General features: G+C 43.2%; 2 protein-coding genes across 5 annotated transcripts; one reads left to right on the top strand and one right to left on the bottom strand.

The window, feature by feature from the left end:
* On the top strand, window positions 1-6990 carry LOC139567070 (transmembrane protein 184C-like). Its single transcript, XM_071388529.1, has 11 exons — window positions 1-704; window positions 813-943; window positions 1081-1117; window positions 1573-1689; window positions 1909-1997; window positions 3267-3341; window positions 3781-3874; window positions 4020-4132; window positions 4551-4650; window positions 4949-5120; window positions 5353-6990. The coding sequence occupies exons 1-11, from the start codon at window positions 585-587 to the stop codon at window positions 5685-5687; spliced, it is 1383 nt and encodes a 460-aa protein (XP_071244630.1). The 5' UTR covers window positions 1-584; the 3' UTR covers window positions 5688-6990.
* Window positions 6991-7108: 118 nt separating this feature from the next.
* Window positions 7109-21845, bottom strand: LOC139567069 (protein arginine N-methyltransferase 9-like). 4 transcript variants are annotated; one of them, XM_071388525.1, is made up of 13 exons: window positions 21530-21845; window positions 20822-21087; window positions 20135-20283; window positions 17957-18193; window positions 17317-17484; window positions 16713-16815; window positions 15902-16026; window positions 15407-15596; window positions 14943-15126; window positions 11925-12672; window positions 11650-11803; window positions 9468-9590; window positions 7109-7783 (listed from the first exon to the last, which is right to left on the bottom strand). In XM_071388525.1, exons 2-13 carry the CDS (start codon window positions 21083-21085, stop codon window positions 7514-7516), a joined length of 2715 nt encoding a protein of 904 aa, XP_071244626.1. In that variant the 5' UTR covers window positions 21086-21087; window positions 21530-21845; the 3' UTR covers window positions 7109-7513. The 4 variants fall into 4 exon arrangements, with proteins under 4 accessions (XP_071244626.1, XP_071244627.1, XP_071244628.1 ...); XM_071388526.1 differs by having other exon boundaries at window positions 15902-16011; window positions 21530-21844; XM_071388527.1 differs by having other exon boundaries at window positions 20888-21087; window positions 21530-21843.
* Between the last annotated feature and the right edge of the window lie 51 nt (window positions 21846-21896).

Here is a 21896-nt window from a genome sequence, read left to right as displayed (position 1 = left end):
CATTGTGATGGAGTAAAAAGGTGAGCAATGAAAAGGATAGAGACCTTTTCCATATCCAATCAGATTGAAGCATGGGCGGCATTTGTCAAGAACGTCAACAAGAAGTAACCATCAGTTACGTTGTAAAACTTATTTTTGATGTTTAGGAAGTTTTAGAAATTAATGTATCGTTATTAATACAAGAACGGCGTTGTTTTTGACCAGTTGGATTTTATTAGAGTATCAATATATGTTTTGAATTTTATCAAGAGCTTTCGTTTGGAATGGATGCAGCGTGGATTCATTGTTTGTTTATAGTGAATCATGAGATCAGCTGACTAACGTTAGCTAGCTAGCTACCAATTTCTGGTTTAGCAAAGCAGCTAACGTTACAATGTGTTTGGAAATTGTCGTTCAGTATTCATGCTTCCCAAATGACATTTGAAACGAACTCTTATACCAAGCTATAGCTGGCAGCGGTAATAGCTAGTTGTTAGCTAGCTAGCTTGCTTGCTAGTTAGCATTAGCTTTGTTTTCACCTATTGACCCAGTGAGTGTAGGACGCTTGACAACTTGCTGTGGCTAACTAGCTTACCATTACAAATATGCCTTGTACTTGTGGCAACTGGAGGAGATGGATTCGGCCTCTGGTCGTTCTTCTATACTTTCTGGTTGTGCTTGTCGTCCTACTACCCCTGTGCATCTGGGAACTACAGAAATCAGAGGTCAGTTGGTATCATTGCAGCCCAATCATATCGTTACTTGACACTGAATAGCCTAGTCCATGCTTTGTTGTTTGGATGTTGATTATATACGTCATTTATACCTTTCAGGTTGGTACCCATAACAAAGCATGGTTCATAGCTGGGATATTCGTGTTCATGACCATACCCATATCACTATGGGGGATCCTGCAGCATCTTGTAAACTATACTCAACCAGAGCTACAGAAACCAATTATCAGGTAAGTGAAAGGCTACTCTGTCACGGCTGTAGGATAGTATTACTTCATTACCATCATGGGTTTGTGTCTTTATCTTGAATGATGTACAATATAACCTAACTGATTGTGAATGATCTCGTCTCCTTTTTCTTTTACAGAATATTATGGATGGTCCCCATTTACAGTTTGGACAGTGTAAGTAATGCCTTCAATTCTTGATCATGTAGCTAGATGTTCTTAAAAGTCCACATTGGTTTATTGTTAAGTTACAAATATTTGACAAAAGAAGTTAACAGAAGAAGTCACTGTAGCTTTGACAGTAGTAAAACTAAAAAGCGCCTGACATGAGCGTGGCACTTCAATTCGTTTCGTTATGCTAATTAGCATCTGCTACGCTCAGCATTCCCCCTATCACACAATTTCCATTATCCTACTTTCCAAAGAATGAGAACAGAGCTCCTTTAGAAAAACAAAACAGAGAAACAAAAAAATGCCTCACTCCCTGACTGACTTTTCAGAGTAAATGTTTTCAATAGTTTGAAGTGTTCACTATTATCATGCAACATATCATTGAGATAATGTAATGGCCCATCTATGATCCCATTCCTCTCGTCTTCCTCTCCCACCCTCTCCCTTTCTCTCTCACACAGTGGATTGCGTTGAAGTACCCCAGCATTGCCATCTATGTGGACACGTGCAGGGAGTGCTACGAGGCATACGTCATCTACAACTTCATGATCTTCCTGCTCAACTACCTAGGAAACCAGGTACACATTCTTGTCATGACCTGACAGAATGATGCCAGACCTGTTTGTTCTAACATTCCAATCATGGCCACTCTTTGTCCTATGCCAAACATAAGTCTAGCACAAACACATCTGGATCCCAGGCTAGACTGAGTAGCCTACATTTATTTCAATATCCTCACACTGTAATTCCTCTCTTCTCTTTATTTCTCTCTCACTCTCTCAACCATGGGTAACCAGTACCCCAGCCTGGTACTGATGCTGGAGGTGCAGGAGCAGCAGAAACACCTTCCTCCCCTCTGCTGCTGCCCGGCATGGCCCATGGGAGAGTGAGTTTGTTGCTTTTATAGTTTTTGTATTTCTTTAAGTGTATGTGTGCTATAATGAACTGGCCCCTGTACCAGATCTGTTAGGTCTGTGCATTTGGCATGAGAACAAACATAGGGGTTGGCTTTACTCATAGAGATAGAAGACGCAACATTGTATCTGTCCCATTAGGGTGTCTGGGAGCATGGGCAGGGCATTGATGCTATCTCCATTTTGAAGTAGTGAATTTTCTTCTACTACTTTTATAAGTTGGTATACAAAATTAAATGGTCATACTGCCACCTGGAATGTGTTGTTTGAACAAATATATAAAGTCAAGATTGGCAAATTTTCTGCCACCTGTGGTTATGGAATGTTCACTTATAATTCATTGGCTGAAGCCTCCTTATGACCTGGATGGATTTATGTGATCCTTCCTTAAACCATAGGAAGTCCCACTCAATTGACTACTTCAAAATTGTGAAAGTCCTTAAAGGCACTGTCCATACTAAAACAGGCTTTTGGCCGTTAGAGACCTCTATCAATATCTATGGCATTACTGCGCAATCAGCCAGGCTAATAAGGAGCTATAATATTATCCATACCATGTGTTATAAGTTTACATTTTAGGATGAAGGTCTATGTTTTTGTGCAGCAATAAACTACCACTTGTTTTACGTGTTATGAATGGATATTTTAGGATTAATAACATGTTTTTATACCACATTGATGTGTTTTAAGTATACATTTATATTTCAGGCTCATAATCAAAACAGGAAGTTGGGTGTTAAAGTGGCTCCAGTCTGTGTGGCCTCCATTTTGAGTCTCTTTCTAGAAAGTTCACCTTCAAGGTGTTTGTTTGGCTGCTTGAAGTCTCTCCAAGTCTCCATTGCTACTCGCCAGCTCCAAACGAGCCCCAGTCAGGCAACAATAGTAATATGTAGCATGTCTGCCTGCAGTTGATTAAGAACAGAACCAGGAGTGTTTGCAAGTGGAACAACGTGTTCTCATTTTAGGAAAAATGCACCAGCCTAAAGAACAGAAAGACAGCATTAGGCTCATCTGTTTTGTTTACTCTGCATTTGAACTAATGCTGTGCATCTGCGGTTTTAGCCACAGGTATTGCAACATCTTTCTTCATAGGATGTTTTTGATTTTAAGAAATGGAAGAGATTCATGAAAAACAAAGCTGGTGATTAGTAAGATGTTAGTGCTATTTTATAGTGGGAAAAAGATAACATTTTGTGTGAATGTCTTTCCTTAATAATGTGTACCGTGTTTTCCTATTGCAGGGTATTGCTATTGAGATGCAAGCTGGGAGTGTTGCAGTACACGGTTGTCAGACCAGTCACAACAGTTATTGCCTTGTAAGTGTTTTTCACAGGATCTGTTTTCCATTCAGGATGGACTTATGTTATATGCCTAAGTGTTGAATGTACATGTGCCCAGAGAGACAGCAACCTTACCTTGGTCCAGGGCCAGCTCTGTCTCTCTTGACTTCTGGGTCGGCCAGTCCAAGCAGATTATCATTTGTTCAGATGGTGACGAAACATAAATATGTCCAAAAAGGAAAAATACCAAAGGCATGCCCAAACCTAAAGATTTTAAAATAAATAAAGTATCATGGCCACCAAACCAACCAGCAGCCTTACGGCTCTCCAAGCTGCCACCCCTTGGGGGACTGGGGTGTGGAAGTAAGCTGTAGGGTGCGGTCTAAACTACCTAACCTATTCCCTAACACTCACCACATATAAATTGACTTTTTGTATCAAGTCATATCACATGTCTCCATTCACTATCCTGTAGGATATGTCAGCTCTGTGGTGTGTATGATGAAGGTAACTTCAGCTCAACCAATGCATGGACGTACCTGGTGATATTCAACAATATGTCCCAGCTGGTAGGTTCCGTATTTTTCACACTTGTCTCCACATTGCTGTAAACTTCCTGTCACCATACCACCACCACAAAGATAACATTATTAAATATTTAGCATTCAGTAAGTGATCTCTTTCTCTTATCATTCTCTCTCCTCTCTCTCCCAGTTTGCCATGTACTGCTTGGTGCTGTTCTACAAGGCCCTAAGAGAGGAACTGGCCCCCATCAGACCAGTGGGGAAGTTCCTGTGTGTCAAAATGGTGGTGTTCGTCTCCTTCTGGTGAGTGCTTTTTTTGGGGCTGCCATTTTGGATCACCTGAATCTACCTCCTAGCCTGGTTCCAGATCTGTTTGTGCTGTCTTGCCAACCCCTGTGGTCAATGTCAAGCCATTGACATAGCACAAACAGATCTGGGACCAGGTTATCGACCTCCATGATTAATAACATATTTGTTTACCAGTCAATGTGTCTGCAATTCATGGATCTAGCATTTTTATCCATTAAAGTAACACAGTTTTGGATGCCCATTTGTATTTCTTATACAACTTTTTTTCAGAATTGCATGTGTAGGACTTATTAACAAAGTATGTTTTAAAGCTGTGTGGATTATAGCCAGTAATTGGGTTAATGCTTTCCCTGTGTTGGCTGCAGTGTATAGGATTGATTATTTCCACTCTGTTGTCTGGAATCTATCTTAGGCAAGCTGCGTTCATCGCTCTCCTGGTCAAGGTTGGAGTGATCTCAGAGAGACACACGTGGGACTGGGACAGTGTGGAGGCTGTAGCTACAGGCCTACAGGTAATGCAAGACAATACCAACACTGTATAATGCCATAGTAACACTTTTACTACAATGCTACATAATGCTGTAGTAATGCAGTTGTAAAATTACTTGTTTGGTATAAGGTAATATCTGTTGAGGCTTGTGGTCTCATGCCCCTAGAAAACGAGATGATTCATCTCAAGGACTTCTATCCTGTGCAAGATTTCTAAATAACTTAAATAGATATGATGGTTTGTTACATAAGTACATGAAACAGGTGTGAGAATAGACTTGGTTTGCTGTACAGTCAAGCTTTCATCCATACTTCATCCAGGACTTCATCATCTGTGTGGAGATGTTCCTGGCGGCCATCGCCCACCACTTCAGCTTCACCTACAAGCCCTACATACAGGAGGCTGAGGAGGGATCCTGCTTCGACTCCTTCCTGGCCATGTGGGACATCTCTGACGTCAGGGCTGACATCTCTGAGCAAGTCCGCAACGTCGGTTAGTTCTCATCCCATTTGGCTTGACTCAATAGCAGTCATGCATGGATGGAATCGAATAAGCCGCTGTTAAGAACTTTGTTTGAAAAGGATTCATCTCAGAACCAAATGCATTGGCTAGCTACTCGATTTATGTTAATAGAATGTCATGAGAGAATAAAAAATGTTACACTATTATGTGAGTGTATTGCCATTCTCATATCTTCAAACACATTCTTTCTTTCCTGATACAGGGAGAACGGTTATGGGCCGACCTAGGAAGACCTACTTCGGTGAGGCGGAGGACGACGGCGAGCGCTCAGGCTTGCTTTCTCCAGGATCCCTGGACGCCATCGGTCCCACGGAGGCCTTGTCCAACCCGGCGTCCCCCAAGGGTCGGTACCAGGGCCTGGGCCAAACCCAAACGCCCCACTCCCTGTCGGCCCCCGCCGGGCTCAGCAATGCTCAGTGGATTGGAGAGGGGGATGGAGAGGAGAGGGAAGACGATGGTAGACAAGCTCCAGAGCCCAGAAACACCACCAACGAGCCAACAGACTCAGTTACAGAAGACCTTGTCGTTATCACCTAACTTAGCGTCATCGCTAAAATTCTCCAATGGGAACTCTGAATGCACGTTATACCAAACACAATTGGGCAGGAACCAAGTATGGCCTTGGCTATGTTTCCCCTACAGACGATATTTGGCTAACCCGCACATGACCAAATTTAAAGCAAGTGTTGAAAAAGCACACGTTAATCAAGCAACATTGTAGCGAGTCATTCGTCCACCAGGGCTGATGCAGATGGACCTCTGTCAATGACAGCTCGAAGAATGTTCATAAGCTTTCGTAAGGGTCTCATGACACTTAAGATATTTTTTTCTTGTATTGTACTACTGAGTCATAATGGTAAATAATACCTTATTTTAGTATAACCCCTCTTCATTGTAATGGGTCTGGACTTCAAGTTCAAAAGCCGGTGAGAGATTTTACCAGTATACTTGTTCTATAATAGCACCGGGGTGATATCACTACAAACTCCTTCATCATTTACCAAGGCTTTTAGTTGTTGCTACGGAAACGTTCAAACTGAAACTTGTACAAAATACTGGTTTGCACCAATGATTGGTTTATATACAGTACCACTCATTCTAGGGTTTTTCTTAATTTTTTACTATTTTCTACATTGTAGATTAATAGTGAAGACATCAAAACTATGAAATAACACACGGAATCATGTAGGAACCCCAAAATGTTTTTATTTGGGATTCTTCAAAGTAGCCACCCTTTGCCTTGATAGCTTTGCACATTTTTGGCATAAAGAAAAACCCTTGAATGAGAAGGGATACTTTTGACTGGTACTGAACATCATTGGTTTGCACATGCTTGAATACGGTCTTTGAACCTATGGTACAGATTTAAGCATGAAGCTGTGTCTCACTTTGGCATTAACGCTAACAGTCTCTAATCTTCTCAGATGCCTTGTTCTTCTATGTGCCGTACGTGGTCCTAGTGTATCCACACTATATCCACTATCATGTAATACACACATTTCACGTCTGCCTCTCATTTGTAAATATAAACTGATGCGTACACAGTCATGGTTATAGATTTTGTTGGACCAATGTAGCTGACATTTTTCTTACCATTCTAATTTCTGTTTTAAGCTTTTCAGGGATATTAGTTGTGATTTACCGTACTGAAAGGGATTGATTTCAGTCTTTTACTAGTTTCCTTGTCATCCATTAGTAGAACGTCTTCCTATCAGGAATGTGTGTCAAGTGTGTTAACCTTGAGGGAAGTACTACATCAAAACGTGTCAGCACCTTTGTCTTTGAAAGTTCAACTCAAGGTTCCAAACATTCACCCTCCAATAAATTAAATTCAATGTGACTGTCAGTTTTTGCTAGTGTCAATAAGAAATTGACACAATGTTGAGATGACACCAAGTGCCTTGTTTGTTCATTATGATTTTCTTTGATTTCTAAATTATTCTTTTGGAGATAAAATGTAAGTGCTGATACGAAACATTTTAATTCGGACTGCAACCATAATCTAGAGACGTCATTCCAAAACAAGATTATGAACACACTGAAGACCAAAACGTCTCAAGATAAGCATAAAACATGTAAATGTCTTTGTGAAAGTCCTGAGAGAAGGCATATTGAGATGGTAGCTATTGTAGACCTTGTGGGGTCATTTTAGAGCTGGCGCTTCCGGAGAATACATAGTCCAATCCCTTCCCCTCCTCGACATGTATGCAGTTCACACTCATAATATAGAATCCAGAGTGATACCTTTACCTCTCCCAGTAAGACTGAGTGGACTTGATGCTCTTGTAGAATCAAAAGCACCACAACTCCCTCCTTTAAAACACTTATGAAGTTGACTCTTGTACTGTTCATATCACAGACAGTCACTGAGCGGACTCTCTAACAGAATCCACAGTCCCGGTCTCCCCAGCCTCTTCCTCTATACTGGCTGATATGGAGATGGAGCTCTTCTGCAGGGTGACGGCCAGTCGTACCCAGTCTCCCTCCCTCACTGCCAGGGGCTGGTGCAGCACCACGGCAGCCTGCTTCCAATGGGAGTCCTGGTTGAAGGTGCTCACGCTGATCTCCTCGTTCAGGTGGATCTGGTACCAGAAGGGCACAGCAGTCACCCTGCCTGAGGCACTAGCCTGGACCTGGGAGAAAAACAGAGTCAGGGCCATAGAAATACACTATTGTAATCAATAAAATAGTAATTGTAAACTCAGCAAAAAAAAGAAATGTCCTCAACTGCGTTTATTTTCAGAAAAACTTAACGTGTAAATATTTGTATGAACATGAGATTCAACAACTGAGACAAACTGAACAAGCTCCACAGACATGTGACTAACAGAAATTGAATAATGTGTCTCTGAACAAAGGGGGGTCAAAATCAAAAGTAACAGTCAGTATCTGGTGTGGCCACCAGCTGCATGAAGTACTGCAGTGCATCTCCTCCTCATGGACTGCACCAGATTTGCCAGTTCTTGCTGTGAGATGTTACCCCACTCTTCCACCAAAACACCTGCAAGTTCCCAGACATTTCTGCGGGGAATGGCCCTAGCCCTCACCCTCCGATCCAACAGGTCCCAGACGTGCTCAATGGGATTGAGATCTGGGCTCTTCGCTGGCCATGGCAGAACACTGACATTCCTGTCTTGCAGGAAATCACGAGCAGTATGGCTGGTGGCATTGTCATGCTGGAGGGTCATGTCAGGATGAGCCTGCAGGAAGGGTATCACATGAGGGAGGAGGATGTCTTTCCTGTAACGCACAGTGTTGAGATTGCCTGCAATGAGAACAAGCTCAGTCCGATGTTGCTGTGACACACCGCCCCGGGCCATGACGGACCCTCCACCTCCAAATCGATCCCCCTCCAGAGTACAGGCCTCGGTGTAACGCTCATTCCTTTGACGATAAATGCGAATCCGACCATCACCCCTGGTGAGACAAAACCGCGACTCGTCAGTGAAGAGCACTTTTTGCCAGTCCTGTCTGGTCCAGCGACGGTGGGTTTGTGCCCATAGGCGACGTTGTTGCCGGTCATGTCTGGTGAGGACCTGCCTTACAACAGGCCTACAAGCCCTCAGTCCAGCCTCTCTCAGCCTATTGCAGACAGTCTGAGCACTGATGGGGGATTGTGCGTACCCTGGTGTAACTCGGGCAGTTGTTGTTGCCATCCTGTACCTGTCCCTCAGGTGTCATGTTTGGATGTACCGATCCTGTGCAGGTGTTGTTACACGTGGTCTGCCACTGCGAGGACGATCAGCTGTCCATCCTGTCTCGCTGTCTCACAGTACAGACATTGCAATTTATTGCCCTGGCCACATCTGCAGTCCTCATGCCTCCTTGTAGCATGCCTAAGGCACGTTCACACAGATGAGCAGGGACCCTGGGCATTTTTCTTTAGGTGTTTTTCAGAGTCAGTAGAAAGGCCTCTTTGATGTCCTAAATTTTCATAACTGTGACCTTAATTGCCTACCGTCTGTAAGCTGTTAGTGTCTTAACGACCGTTCCACAGGTGCATGTTCATTAATTGTTTATGGTTCATTGAACAAGCATGGGAAACTGTTTAAACACTTTACAATGAAGATCTGTGAAGTTATTCGGATTTTTACGAATGATCTTTGAAAGACACAGTCCTGAAAGTTTATTTCTATGGTCAGGGCCACAGCTCAGTGGAAGTACTGACACTGCCAAGGAATCTAGCAACTCAGTGTTATCCTCAGTATAATGTGTAAGCAGACAATGGTGCCATTTACCATGTTTTTTTTTTATGTGAATGTTTCAGACAATATCTGATAATGTATCTATAACTAAATTAATCTGTTGGGTCTTTACCTTGACGTCTCTGTTGGTATAGTTGGCGTTGGTGTTCATGAGGTCCAGGATAAAGAGTTCTACAGAGTCACTGAGATGTTTACATTGCAGAGTGGACAAGTCCAGAAACACATGGACTGGAACCTAGGAAGGAGAGATATCATATCGTTGTTACATATTAGATGTCCATTCAGCGGACATCTATACAACCCTACATCTGAGACTAATTCAACTCCTTTAAACAGAATGACAAGGCAGTCCATGTAGTCTAGTTCAGTATTTCCCAAACCTCTCCAGCTAGTTTCACTAGTTGTCAGGTGTTTTTAACAAAATCTCCAACTCTTAGAACTCCTTTAGAGTCATGTGCATCATGTGACCTGCTGCAACGCGCCGCTCTAGAAAGCAGGAGGAGAGTTCTGATCGAGCGACAGAGTGGGAGTGTCACTGTCACAGAGAACAAACGAATGCCGCCTCCTCCTCCCTGTCACAGCTCACGGTGTCTCCGCCACTCTCCGTTTGATGTCATTGATGTAATGCTTAGTGATGGATCCAGGTAGGGATGCCCTTACGTGAAGCCGTGTGAATGAATGCTTTCCCCAGTGTGACAGTCGTGCTATGGCGTGCCCTTGTCTGAGCTCTTCAGAGACAACATCTGTTTAAACAAACTGCCGTCCCGCCGGAGCCAACGGCGAAAATTAGAGCGCCAACAAGACACCGGAAAAGACGGACAACTTAAAAGGATTTCTCAGCTCCCCGTAAATACGGACGGAAAGCCAGATAAAAGAAGAAAAAAAAGAAGTCTCAACGTAGAAGGTTGCATTGCAAGCAAAATTTGACTTGTAAAAGGACAGTTTTTAAATGTATTGTGCCCTTTCAAATTGGTTCACTTGAGCGCAACTGCAATACAGCAGACCGAGAACCACTAACAGTACTGCGAAAGAAACTATAAGAAAACAATGTTTAGCTTTCGCCAGAATATTTGAAGTGGGGGGGGGGTTGGCATTATATGTCAGCAGCCATCTTGAGTGAAGATGTTAAAACCCTCAGGCAACATGTTGGTGTGTCTCAGGAGCCTGTCCTTTGAATCAGAAGAATGATGCAAGGTACAAAGAACATTGAGGCAGCTGTCAATACTATGACTATTGCATCAGTGACATGAGAGGGAATACCAGATATGAGAGGAGAGGAGACATGTTGAGCGAGAAAGGTTTGGGAGTTGTGTCACGTAGAATGAATTTCTGAGTTGACCATACTTTTCCCCCTAACCATGCAGTAAATTTACTATACAACTTTGTTAATTATCAGAGTATAGTGCATGCACATTTAGAGCTGGGGAGCGTGACTAGAGCCAGGAGGTTTTCCTGACAATGTGAGCGGACTCGGTCCTCTGTAGCTCAGTTGGTAGAGCATGGCGCTTGCCCTCAGAACAGCCTCAATTTGTCGGGGCATGGACTGGCCCATGTTGACTCCAATGCTTTCCACAGTTGTGTCAAGTTGGCTGGATGTCCTTTGGGTGGTGGACCATTCTTGATACACACGGGAAATGATTCAGTGTGAAAAACCCAGCAGCGTTGCAGTTCTTGACACACTCAAACCAGTGCGCCTGGCACCTACTACCATACCCCGTTTAAAGGCACTTAAATATTTTGTCTTACCCATTCACCCTGTGAATGACACATACACAATCCATGTCTCAATTGTCTCAAGGCTTAAAAATCCTTCTTTAACCTTTCTCCTCCCCTTCATCTACACTGATTGGATTTAACAAGTGACATCAATACGGAATCATAGCTTTCAACTGGATTCACCTGGTCAGTCTGTCATGGAAAGAGCTGGTGTTGCTATTGTTTTGTACACGGTGTAAAGAGATATATATATATTATATATAAACGGTATATCAGACTGTATACCACAGGTATGACAAAACATTCATATTTACTGCTTTAATAACCAGTTTATAATAGCAATAAGGCTCCTTGGGGGTTTGTGGTATCTGGCAAACATACCACAGCTAAGGGCTGTATCCAGGCACTTCGTGTTGCATCGTGCATAAGAACAGCCCTTGGCCACATACCACAACCCCTCTGGCCTTATTGCTTAACTATATCATTAAAACCTCAGGCCCTAGTGACGACATATGCAAGGCAGGTGGGGAGACACAGTATGCATGCAGCGGATCTGGGGAGGTGTGTCACTAACTCACAGTGAACTGGTTGATGAACGGGGCGATGTTGAAGCCCAGTGTAGGCTCCTGGCCCTGGACAGCACTCTCCAGCAGCAGGGTGTCAGACTCCACCAGCATCCCGTACAACACTATTCTCTCTGGGAAGATCTGACCGCCGTCCTCCAACAGGCACCTGCCATGGATGGACCCCACCAAAACAATCAAACATTTGTACAAAAAAGGGACAGATTCTTCCAAACCCAAGTAGTCTACCAAAACTATATTTCCCAGCAACACTTGCTCCATCTTCCTACCTGGCTAGGGTGGCTTTCTCCATCAGCTTCTGCCTCACTAAGCCACAGGTCTCCACACAGTCTAATATAATGGCGCTCCACAGCTTCTCCCTGGAGGGTCTCTGGAGCACCGCCTGCTCGTCCTCCACCTGGTTCAGCCAGAACTCGAGAGCCTCCTCTGGGACACCGTTGGCCCTGGCCAGCCTCCTGAGCACCGCCTGGTGCTGGGTCTTCTCTACCGAACTATAGGCCTTCACCTGGCCCTGACTGGCTGCCATGAGGGAGAGAACAGAGAAGCCCTCGGACACGTCCAGCACATAGAAGGGGTCTGGACCAGGGTCCATAGGGCCACTGGGGGGGTCAGTGAGAGGCATGACCTCTAACCCTTGACCCTGGCTGGGACCCTGGACCGAACGAGCGTCCTTCAGGTTGGTGATGAGTTTAGCCAGTGCCCTGCGGAAACTATCGTGGTAGGGCTGGTTGTTGAGGAGGGCCATTTCAGCACACTCCAGCATGGTGTAGTCTCGAGGTCCACTGCTCTGCTCTGTCCCGAGGCAAGCTAGGGCACTGCACAGTTCTGCCTCGGCGTTAAGGCTTGGGTTGGGATTGCCGCTCGGGCCTGGGTTGTTTCTAGGTTCGTCTGGATCCAGACAGTCGTCTAGACGGAACTCTTGTCCGTCTCTCGCTACGGCAACGCTGCAGAGTCTCAGGTAGGCGTCCCGGCAGGAGATCTCCACGATGAGCTCGTCACCAGGCCTCAGGGGAAAATCTGACGAGACATTTCATTTTATGGTTCATTTGAATAAGGACAGATACAAACCTATCGACATTGAATAAACAACCATCCAATGCGTTGCACCATCACTTAAATGTTTAGCCCATTCACCCTGGCACACATACACAATCCATGTCTCAATTCTTAAACCTGTCTCCTCCCCTTCATCTACACTGATTGAAGTGGATTTAACAAGTGACATCAATAAGGGATCAAAGCTTTCACCTGGTCAGTCTATGTCAGGGAAAGAGCAGGTGTTCATAATGTTTTATACACTCACTGTATGTACATTTGTTTTGAAGTGTGTGACCCTTTTCCAAGTCTAATAAATAAAGCACGTAAAATTGCAAATGACGTACAAATTCTTGGCATATCATAAGTAACAAGTTGATTCCTTTCTTTTTTATAAGGCCTTGTTGCACACATGACTGTTTATTCATGAACCACAACAACAAGTAAACAGAACTGGCATGGAACAAGATGCTTTGCCACTGCACAAAAAGAAAGAGGGAGAGGAAGAGAGGGGTAGGAGCAGGGGAAATGAGATTCCGGAGGGAGGGAGGCACACAGACAGAGAGACAGAGAGAGATTCCTGTAGGAATAACATCTGTTTGTGTCATCACGGCAACGTGTGGCTTGTCGCTGTCAGGGGGCGTTTGGGGAAAATACATATGTATAGCCTATAAGAGATTCATGAACACTAAAGAGTGTCACAGGCGATCCCGGTGCACCCGTCTGTCTCGCCACGGCAGCCGGGAAACGGATGTCGATGATCATCGGGAATAATAGCGGGGATGGTGTCTGGTGGGTCCCTAGACGCTGCCCCTGTCAATTAGCAACACTGCTGTACAGAAACACTGAGCTCAGCAGCTGAATGACACCACCACGGTACAACTTCACTTTGTTGTTCCACGTCTGGATAGAGCACAATAGCCTGACAAGATAAAGGAATACAGAATTGTTTGCAGACAAAGGTCAAGCCTATTTGCGTAGAATTCATTCAATCCATTTGAATGTTCATGGTTGTGAAATCCAGCTAGACAAACCAAAGACAACCAATAACAGCCTTGAGGTTACAGTCTAAGTTGACTTCAGTCATTGCCTACTGTCTTCAATGGAATAGGTTTCTTCTATATGTAGCCTACTGCCCCCGTTTGATGGAATGGGGAATTGCATTGCAAACATCAGAAGGGGACAAATATTACAGCGGAATATGCAAGAACACCATTTGTATATATTATGTACAGTATGTAATATATGTGTCATTTATTACTGCAATAGTTGTTCTGAGTGGATGTCAGGAGAATCTGTGTAGAACTTGATCAGTCTCTACAGTGCATTCTGTGCATCCCTACTGTATGATTAGAAGGGATCTATGTAGAAGGGATCTATGCATCCCTACTGTATGATTAGAAGGGATCTATGTCTACATAAACATGTAGATGTTTATGCACACTGCTCCCTACGCACTGCTCCCTACGCACTGCAACACTACATCATACACCTACAGTGGAGTAGTGTGCAGTTGTCTAAATATACTACCTCACTGCATGTGTATAGGCACTGAGTGTACAAAACATTATGAACACCTGCTCTTTCCATGAAATAGACCAGGGGTACTCAACTCTTACCCTACGAGGTTCGGAGCCTGCTGGTTTTCTGTTCTACCTGATAATTCATTGCACCCACCTGATGTCCCAGGTCTAAAAATCAGTGCCTGATTAGAGGAGAACAATGAAAAAAAGGCAGTGGAACTGGCTTCAAGGTCCAGAGTTGAGTTTGAGGGATATAGACTGACCAGGTGAAAGCTTTGATCCGTTATTGAGGTCACTTGTTAAATCCATTTCAAATCGGTGTTGAAGTGCAGGAGGATATTTAAACTTTGAGACATGGATTGTGTATGTGTGCCATTCAGAGGGTGAAAGGGAAAGAAACAAGATTTAAGTTCCTTTCAATGGGGTATGGTAGTAGGTGCCAGGAGCACCGGTTTGAGCGTGTCAAGAACTGCATCACTGATGGGTTTTTCACACTCAACAGTTTCCTGTGTGTATAAAGAATGGTCCACCACCCAAAGGACATCTAGCCAACTTGACAACTGTGGGAAGCATTGGAGTCAACAAGGGCCAGCATCCCTGTGGAACACTTTCGACATCTTACAGAGTCCATGCCCCAACGAATTGAGGCTGTCCTGAGGGCAAAAGGGAAGGTGTTCCTAATGTTTTGTACACTCAGTGTACATTCATGTCTTATATAAATGATCCTACTGTGTGGTGTCTGAACGGGGTAGATGGCCTGCTCCCAGCAGGTGTCCTCCTTAGGGCCGGTGGACAGGCTACTCTCCTGGTCCAGGTGGAGCTGGAACCACACGGCCAGAGCGTCCAGCAGACCCTCCCCAGTTACAGGCAGACGCACCCGGCTCACCTCCCTGGAGCACAGACCCTCCAGCTCCTGGGGTACAGTTAGCATAGCATAATACAATCACTGCTCTTGTATTCTTGGAACATATAGCCAAATATCACGCAAACTAGCTTGTTCGATTTTGAAAAGCTTGAGAGAGTATGAGGCTTTTGATATTGTTTTGTTATCAATATACAGAATCTACAGACAGCAATGCCACTGTGAGGCTGTAAGTCGTAGTTGTTGATGATAACTAACAGTTCCCCATAGAGATGTAATTCTGGTTTATATGTTATCTATGTACACATAAAGACGCTCTACTGCCGCTGACCTGCACGTTGTTGAAGTCTATGTCCAGGGCATTGAAGGGTTCAGTGAGAGGCGTGTAGCCTCCAGGCAGTCTGCTCAGTCTCTCTGTGGTGTAGGGCTCTGTGGAGTCATCCTCTGAGCTGCAGCTTACTGGGCTGTGGAGCTCTCCGGCTGCAGCCATGGCCAGGCCTCCCACCTCAGACACACACAGCCTGCAGGCACATGGTTATAAATAGATGGTATGACATGAATATTAACACCGGTGTCTGTTTACACACACACACTACCTCCAGGGACATATGGCCTTCAGCTGTTGTTCCATGTCGACAATTAAATATTCCAACAGATAAGGACACGAAAGGTGAATAACATGTTGAACTTGTTGATTTTCGGTCTACTGTTCTAAACGCTGAGGCATTGAAACGTGCTAAATAAATTATACCACTAAATCCATCATTGAAGAACAATGTCTGACTGACTTAAGTTAGCCTTTATTAACAACAGAGGGACAGGTCACCTGTGATGGCGGCGGATCTCCAGGCACTGGACAGCCATCCCAAACACAGTGGCTCCAGCAGGGATGACCCGGCCTGTTTGGGAGGGAGGCCTGGATGGGTCCTGGGTGCTCTGCAGAAAGTGAGCCTTCACGTCTTCATACATCAGGCCTCATGCCATTAACTTTGCTATAATAGGATTTTGGTTGTTGTTGCAATTTATAATATATGTTTACTAAATGCACTTGTCTGTATTTATGATTTTCATCTATCCTTTTTTTTAACCTCAAATGTATTATCGCATTGAGACCATAGATGGCACTGTTGACTTATATTGGCTGCAGCATTATGATATTGAGGAAGGTGGTTGATTGGTACTGTAGCCTCCTACTGTAACCTTAAAAATGATTTTGGATTAATCTCTTTGCCAATAAACAAAGGATTTGGTTGGATAAAGGACATTTAATATAAGAGGATTGATGCTCCATAATCATGTTTTACAATTGTGATTGTGACACAAAAATATAGGTAAAGCCTCTTTTGAAGATTACTTTGCGATCACTTGTGTTGAATTGAGAGACAGACAATCCTGTTAAATGAATGAAAAACATTAACATGACTGGCATCTAAATCCACGGTTGTAATGAAACTGAAAATGTTATGAGAAAGTGTTGGGAAATAAATAATCAATACTAAAACCAATTCATGTTACTTACTAATCATGGTAATGCTTTCAGACTTGCACTAAAGGGTGGCTTGTATTCACTACAGTGTTGGAACTCAGTATGAACACAAAAGTAATCCTAAAAATGGCTGCCTATGCTAGTTAATTACCTGTGGAGGCAAAAGCAGATGATTCCAGGCGTGTATAAGGCTCTCTATAATACCTTCACCAAATAGGCCGGCATCCACAGTCTCGGTGACAACCAGCGACACCCTACCACAGAAAACACATCACACAAACGGTACATACACATTAGAGGAGGACGCATAGGGACAGTTTCCAGGCCACAGACTACATTTTAGTCATTTAGCAGAAGCTCTTATCCAGAGCGACTTACATTAGTGCATTCATCTTAAAGTAAGCTAGGTGAGACAACATATCACAATCGTAGCAAATACATTTTCCCTCAACAAAGTAGTTATCAGCATAGTCAGTTCTAGTAGGAAAAGACAAGTGCATTACTTGTATTTTATTTTGGGAGAGGATATGGAATTTATTCAAGATACTTTTTAAAGAAGTAGGGTTTCAGACGTTTTTGGAAGATGGGCAGCGACTCTGCTGTCTTGACATTGTACGTGGTTAAATTAAGTCTTGGACTGATGCCCATGCTCAATGGAGAGTCTCCATGTCTTTTTAGTCCAGGACTAGGCTTAATCTATGTCCAGGAAACTGGCCCATACAGATGTCAGAGTAAGAGGGAAGGTGAAAGGTCACCTCTTAGGGATGTCTTTAGGCACTTCCATCTCCAGCGACTTCATATGGAGGATCTTGATGCGTCCGTTCATTCCGTTAGCGGTGACCACCTCACAGGCCAGTTCGTACATGGTCTTGGACAGCTCACAGGCATACACCTCAGCCGCCCCTGCCTTCTTAGCACACATTCTGTCCATAGAGAGACCGGAGAGGAACAAGGATTACAAGCAGTAACAAACGAATAGAAATGGACAGACCACAGCCATGACAGTTAGTGTTTTTAACACAAACGTAGTCAATCCCAGAGATGTGTAGATTTCTCTGGGATAAATACTAACCATTAAGATTGTAAAACTTTAACCTAATTATTCATACCGCATAGCCACTGTAATAAAACAAAAGATGCACTTAAAAGGATAGCTCACCCAAATTACAAAATGACATTGGTTTCCTTACCCTGTAAGGAATGTACAAGGTATGACAGCAATCCATGCTTTGGTTTAGTTTTCCTGGCAGTGGCTGGCACTGTTTCCAAATGCTACCCTTTTAGCATTTACGGCACAAATGTCCAAAGACCTCTTGCAGGTTAAGGAAAGCAGTATGTCATTTTTTCATTTGATGAACTATCCCTTTAACTGTAATAGGCAGAAAGAAATCTCACCCGAGGATACCGGTCCCTGTGCCTATATCTAACACAGTGTTGCAGCCTCCCTCAACAGCTTTCTGGATGGCCTGCTGGTACTTGTGGTTCCTCCTGCGATCGTTGAGCATCAGGAAGTGCCAGCGCTCCACCAGCCAGTTGGCCACGCGGTAGAAATTCTCCTTGGCCTCAGGGTAGTCCGGCTTCAGCTTCAGGGCCTTGTGGAAATGACCAGCGGCCTCATCCCTGAATCCCATTCTGGAGCGTGCATGGAAGATTGGAATGGAACAATTGTGAGCAATCTAAGAATACTGTGACACATTTACTAGGACACAGCGCTGTCTGGCTAGTTCAATCACTTTACACCACTGCATGCAAACAAACACTTCATTGGCAAGACATGAAAGAAAAGATAACTACAGTCTTGATCCGGTATTGAGCACAACCTAAGGTACAATATTACTAGAGGTCGACCGATTAATCGGAATGGCCAATTAATCGGGGCCGATTTCAAGTTTTCATAACAATCGGTAATCGGTATTTTTGGGCGCCGATTTGCCGGGTTTTTTTTGTTTGTTTTTTTACACCTTTATTTAATCTTTATTTAACTAGGCAAGTCAGTTAAGAACACATTCTTATTTTCAATGACGGCCTAGGAAAGTTCTGCCTCGTTCAGGGGACTACAGATTTTTAACATTGTCAGCTCGGGGGATCCAATCTTGCAACCTTACAGTTAACTAGTCCAATGCTCTAACACCTGATTACATTGCACTCCACGAGGAGCCTGCCTGTTAGCGAATGCAGTAAGCTAAGGTAAGTTGCTAGCTAGCATTAAACTTATCTTATAAAAAACAATCAATCAATGACTGTCATTGCTCCAATGTGTACTTAACCATAAACATCAATGCCTTTCTTAAAATCAATACAAAAGTATATATTTTTAAACCTGCATATTTAGCTAAAAGAAATCCAGGTTAGCAGGCAATATTAACCAGGTGAAATTGTGTAATTTCTCTTGCGTTCATTGCACGCAGAGTCAGGGTATATGCAACAGTTTGGGCCGCCTGGCTCTTTGCGAACTAATTTGCCAGAATTTTACGTAATTATGACAACATTGAAGGTTGTGCAATGTAACAGGAATATTTAGACTCATGGATGCCACTCGTTAGATAAAATACGGAACGGAATAAACATTTTGTTTTCGAGGTGATAGTTTCCGGATTAGTCAAAGGTATATGGTTTAGAGAGAAATAGTCGACGCGTTATAATTCCTGTAATAACTTGTGGCTGAATTTGAAAGGGGTTCCTTCGTTATTTTACCGTTCATGTCTTCCATAGAGAATGTCTTGATCTACTTCAAATAAGGTCTGTGTTTTGTGCAGGCTTAAACCACCTCAACGTTTTGATACCCGTGTAAATCTCACTAGGATAAGGTAACGTTTGTCAACATATTTTCATAAATCCACTCTACAAAAAAGTTTATCTTCGCTTATATTTAGCCAATATTGATCAGTTACCTTGTCCTATGGATATCTACACAGTTATAAAATTGGCACGGTGATGTAAGCCTACACGAAACACAGACCTTATTTTAAGTGAATCTAAAAATATCCTATGGAATAAATGAAGGAACCGCTTTTCAGATTTTGCTAGAAGGTGTCATGGGAATTATGACTCGCACTTTGGTTGTCAATTCTTACCATGCCCATTATTAAAATAGGATTTCCTGCATATAGAAATTAAAGTTTTTGTTTTCAACATTCATCACAGGTAACTTAAACTCTATTTTTATTCAAACAGTTGAGAGTATTTGTCTCCTAAGCAGACTCTTCAGTATCATTGTCACTTCAGAGCTGTGTGCGTGTGTGTGTATTTATGTATTATATTAAGTTAAAATAAAAATGTTCATTGTTCATTCAGTATTGTTGCAATTGTCATTATTACAAAAATGTGTGTGTGTGTATGATATATATGTTTATTTTTTTTTATTTTTTATAAATCGGCTGATTAATCGGTATCGGCTTTTTTTGTCCTCCAATAATCGGTATCGGCATTGAAAAATCATAATCGGTCGACCTCTAAATATTACCCCACCATAACTCTGACTAGTAAAGTCAACCTAGTAAGCCTGACTAGTAAAGTCTTCCCAGTTCCCAAGCCTACAGACAAGACACAGTCAGACTGTTGAGTGAGGGCTACCTGAACAGGTGTTCGCCCATGCTGTTGATGATGACCTCATCAGTAGGGAAGAGCTCCAGAGCCTGTTCATAGCAGTCAAACAGGTCCTGGATGCGCCCCAGAGAGTCGAGCTCATCTGCCCATTTGAACAGAGTGAACCTAAAGGACTCCTGAAAACACACAAAAAAAAACACACATTATAAAAACTTTATTGGTGATGTATTGGACTAATCTACAAATGACATCACTTGTCTTTTTCCTTCAGTGGTAAACATTCATATTATAACGTGCAAAGAGAATACACACTTCAACATCAAAACGAAAGGTAGCCTAGCAGTTAGAGCGCTGGGCCAGTAACCGCAGAGTCATTGGTTTGAATACCCGAGCCAACAAGGTTGAGCAAGGCACTTAACACAAATTTGCTAAAGGGGCACCATAATACTATGGCTGACCCTGTAAAATAACACATCTCACTGCACCTATCAGGTGTATGTGAAAACAAATACAAATCTAATAAAAACATTCTGAAAGTTCAAAGGGAATGTCAATTGTCAGACAGGCTGAATGGTGTATAGCCTACAGCATGGCTCTCCAACCCTGTTCCTGGAGAGATACAGTCCTGTAGGTTTTCGCTCCAACCCTAATATAGCGCACCTGATTCTAATAATTAGCTGGTTGATAAATTAAATCAGGTTAGTTACAACCTACAGGAGGGTAGCACTCCAGGAACAGGGTTGGCGGGCCCTGGCGTACAGGGGTTCCTTTGCTACCCACACTGGCAAAGTCCTTCAGCACAGGAGCCAGGTTGAGGACAAGAAGGTAGTGGACAAAGGCGGTCCCATAGTCTTGGTTGAACAGACACTGCTGGGCACTCTCCAGTGACCTGGACACCAGCTCATTCCTGGCAGGGTCCTCCCTGGGCACCCGACGGTTCCGTCTGCCACGCTTAGGCCTGGTGCTGGTGTTGGGCATTCCTATCACACAGGGAGTTAGGAGACCACATTTGTTAGGCACATAAACGCATAGCCACACAACATTCATCACACTGATGAGCAGTTTAGTTTGATAATTGCATAACTAGCTACAATGTCATTATCAATAGGTGTTGTGTTGCTGTGGTTGTAAAAGTGTACAGAAGATATTTTGGTTGTAACCACAATACACGAGCTAGCAAGCTAACGTTATAATTATACAAGTCTAGACTATCGGTACAAAATGCCACACATACTAGCCACATCAAATGATACAAGAGTGTAGCTAACTAGCAGTGTTGTGTTCATCATGCAATATCACTAGCTAACTACTAGGTATTATTTTCAAAACTAGTCGCTAACTTAGCTACTACTGTATGTTAACTAGCTAAATATAGCCAGCAGATTGTGTAAAACTTAATTTTCAGTGATGTTGATGACTTACTATATATGTATCACACAATCATGCATTTAAATACAACAGTAACGTTATAAACGATGATCACATTAACAGTATAAAATGTAGCGCTAGCAACATCTGATAGCGCCGTTAGCTGAAGACCACTGACGGTGAAGTATAATAAGAGTTTCTAAACCCAGAGACGCAACATCGCCAGACTTCCGGGAAGGCTTGCGAAGCAGACCAACAGACCAGTCCGGGGTTTTGGTTTAGAGAAATCAATAAGAGAAGTGAAAGATTATTCCTTAGCTGTTAATCTTCTCGAAATCTAAAGGCACAGCCTAGATTGAAAACCATGTCTCAAGTAGTTGAACATGTTTACTCTAACCTCGTGAACGTGACAAACTGACAC

The sequence above is a fragment of the Salvelinus alpinus genome, unplaced genomic scaffold (genome assembly GCF_045679555.1).
Source record: "Salvelinus alpinus unplaced genomic scaffold, SLU_Salpinus.1 scaffold_41, whole genome shotgun sequence".
In the NCBI taxonomy this organism is placed as follows: domain Eukaryota; kingdom Metazoa; phylum Chordata; class Actinopteri; order Salmoniformes; family Salmonidae; genus Salvelinus; species Salvelinus alpinus.
The sequence above is the reverse complement of the archived record's forward strand: the minus strand, read 5'-3'. Positions and strand labels throughout refer to the sequence as shown.

What these genes read in the sequence shown, in the direction of transcription:
- LOC139567070 (XM_071388529.1), top strand. Translation starts at nt 585, where the DNA reads ATGCCTTGTACTTGTGGCAACTGGAGGAGATGGATTCGGCCTCTGGTC. An exon ending in CTACAGAAACCAATTATCAG is followed by an intron (nt 944 to 1,080) that starts GTAAGTGAAAGG and finishes TTTCTTTTACAG; the next exon opens with AATATTATGGATGGTCCCCA. An exon ending in CCGGCATGGCCCATGGGAGA is followed by an intron (nt 1,998 to 3,266) that starts GTGAGTTTGTTG and finishes TTCCTATTGCAG; the next exon opens with GGTATTGCTATTGAGATGCA.
- LOC139567069 (XM_071388525.1), bottom strand. Translation starts at nt 21,085, where the DNA reads ATGCCCAACACCAGCACCAGGCCTAAGCGTGGCAGACGGAACCGTCGG. An exon ending in ATCTGCTTTTGCCTCCACAG is followed by an intron (nt 16,027 to 16,712) that starts GTAATTAACTAG and finishes GAAGACGTGAAG; the next exon opens with GCTCACTTTCTGCAGAGCAC. An exon ending in CGTTCATCAACCAGTTCACT is followed by an intron (nt 9,591 to 11,649) that starts GTGAGTTAGTGA and finishes TCTCCTTCCTAG; the next exon opens with GTTCCAGTCCATGTGTTTCT.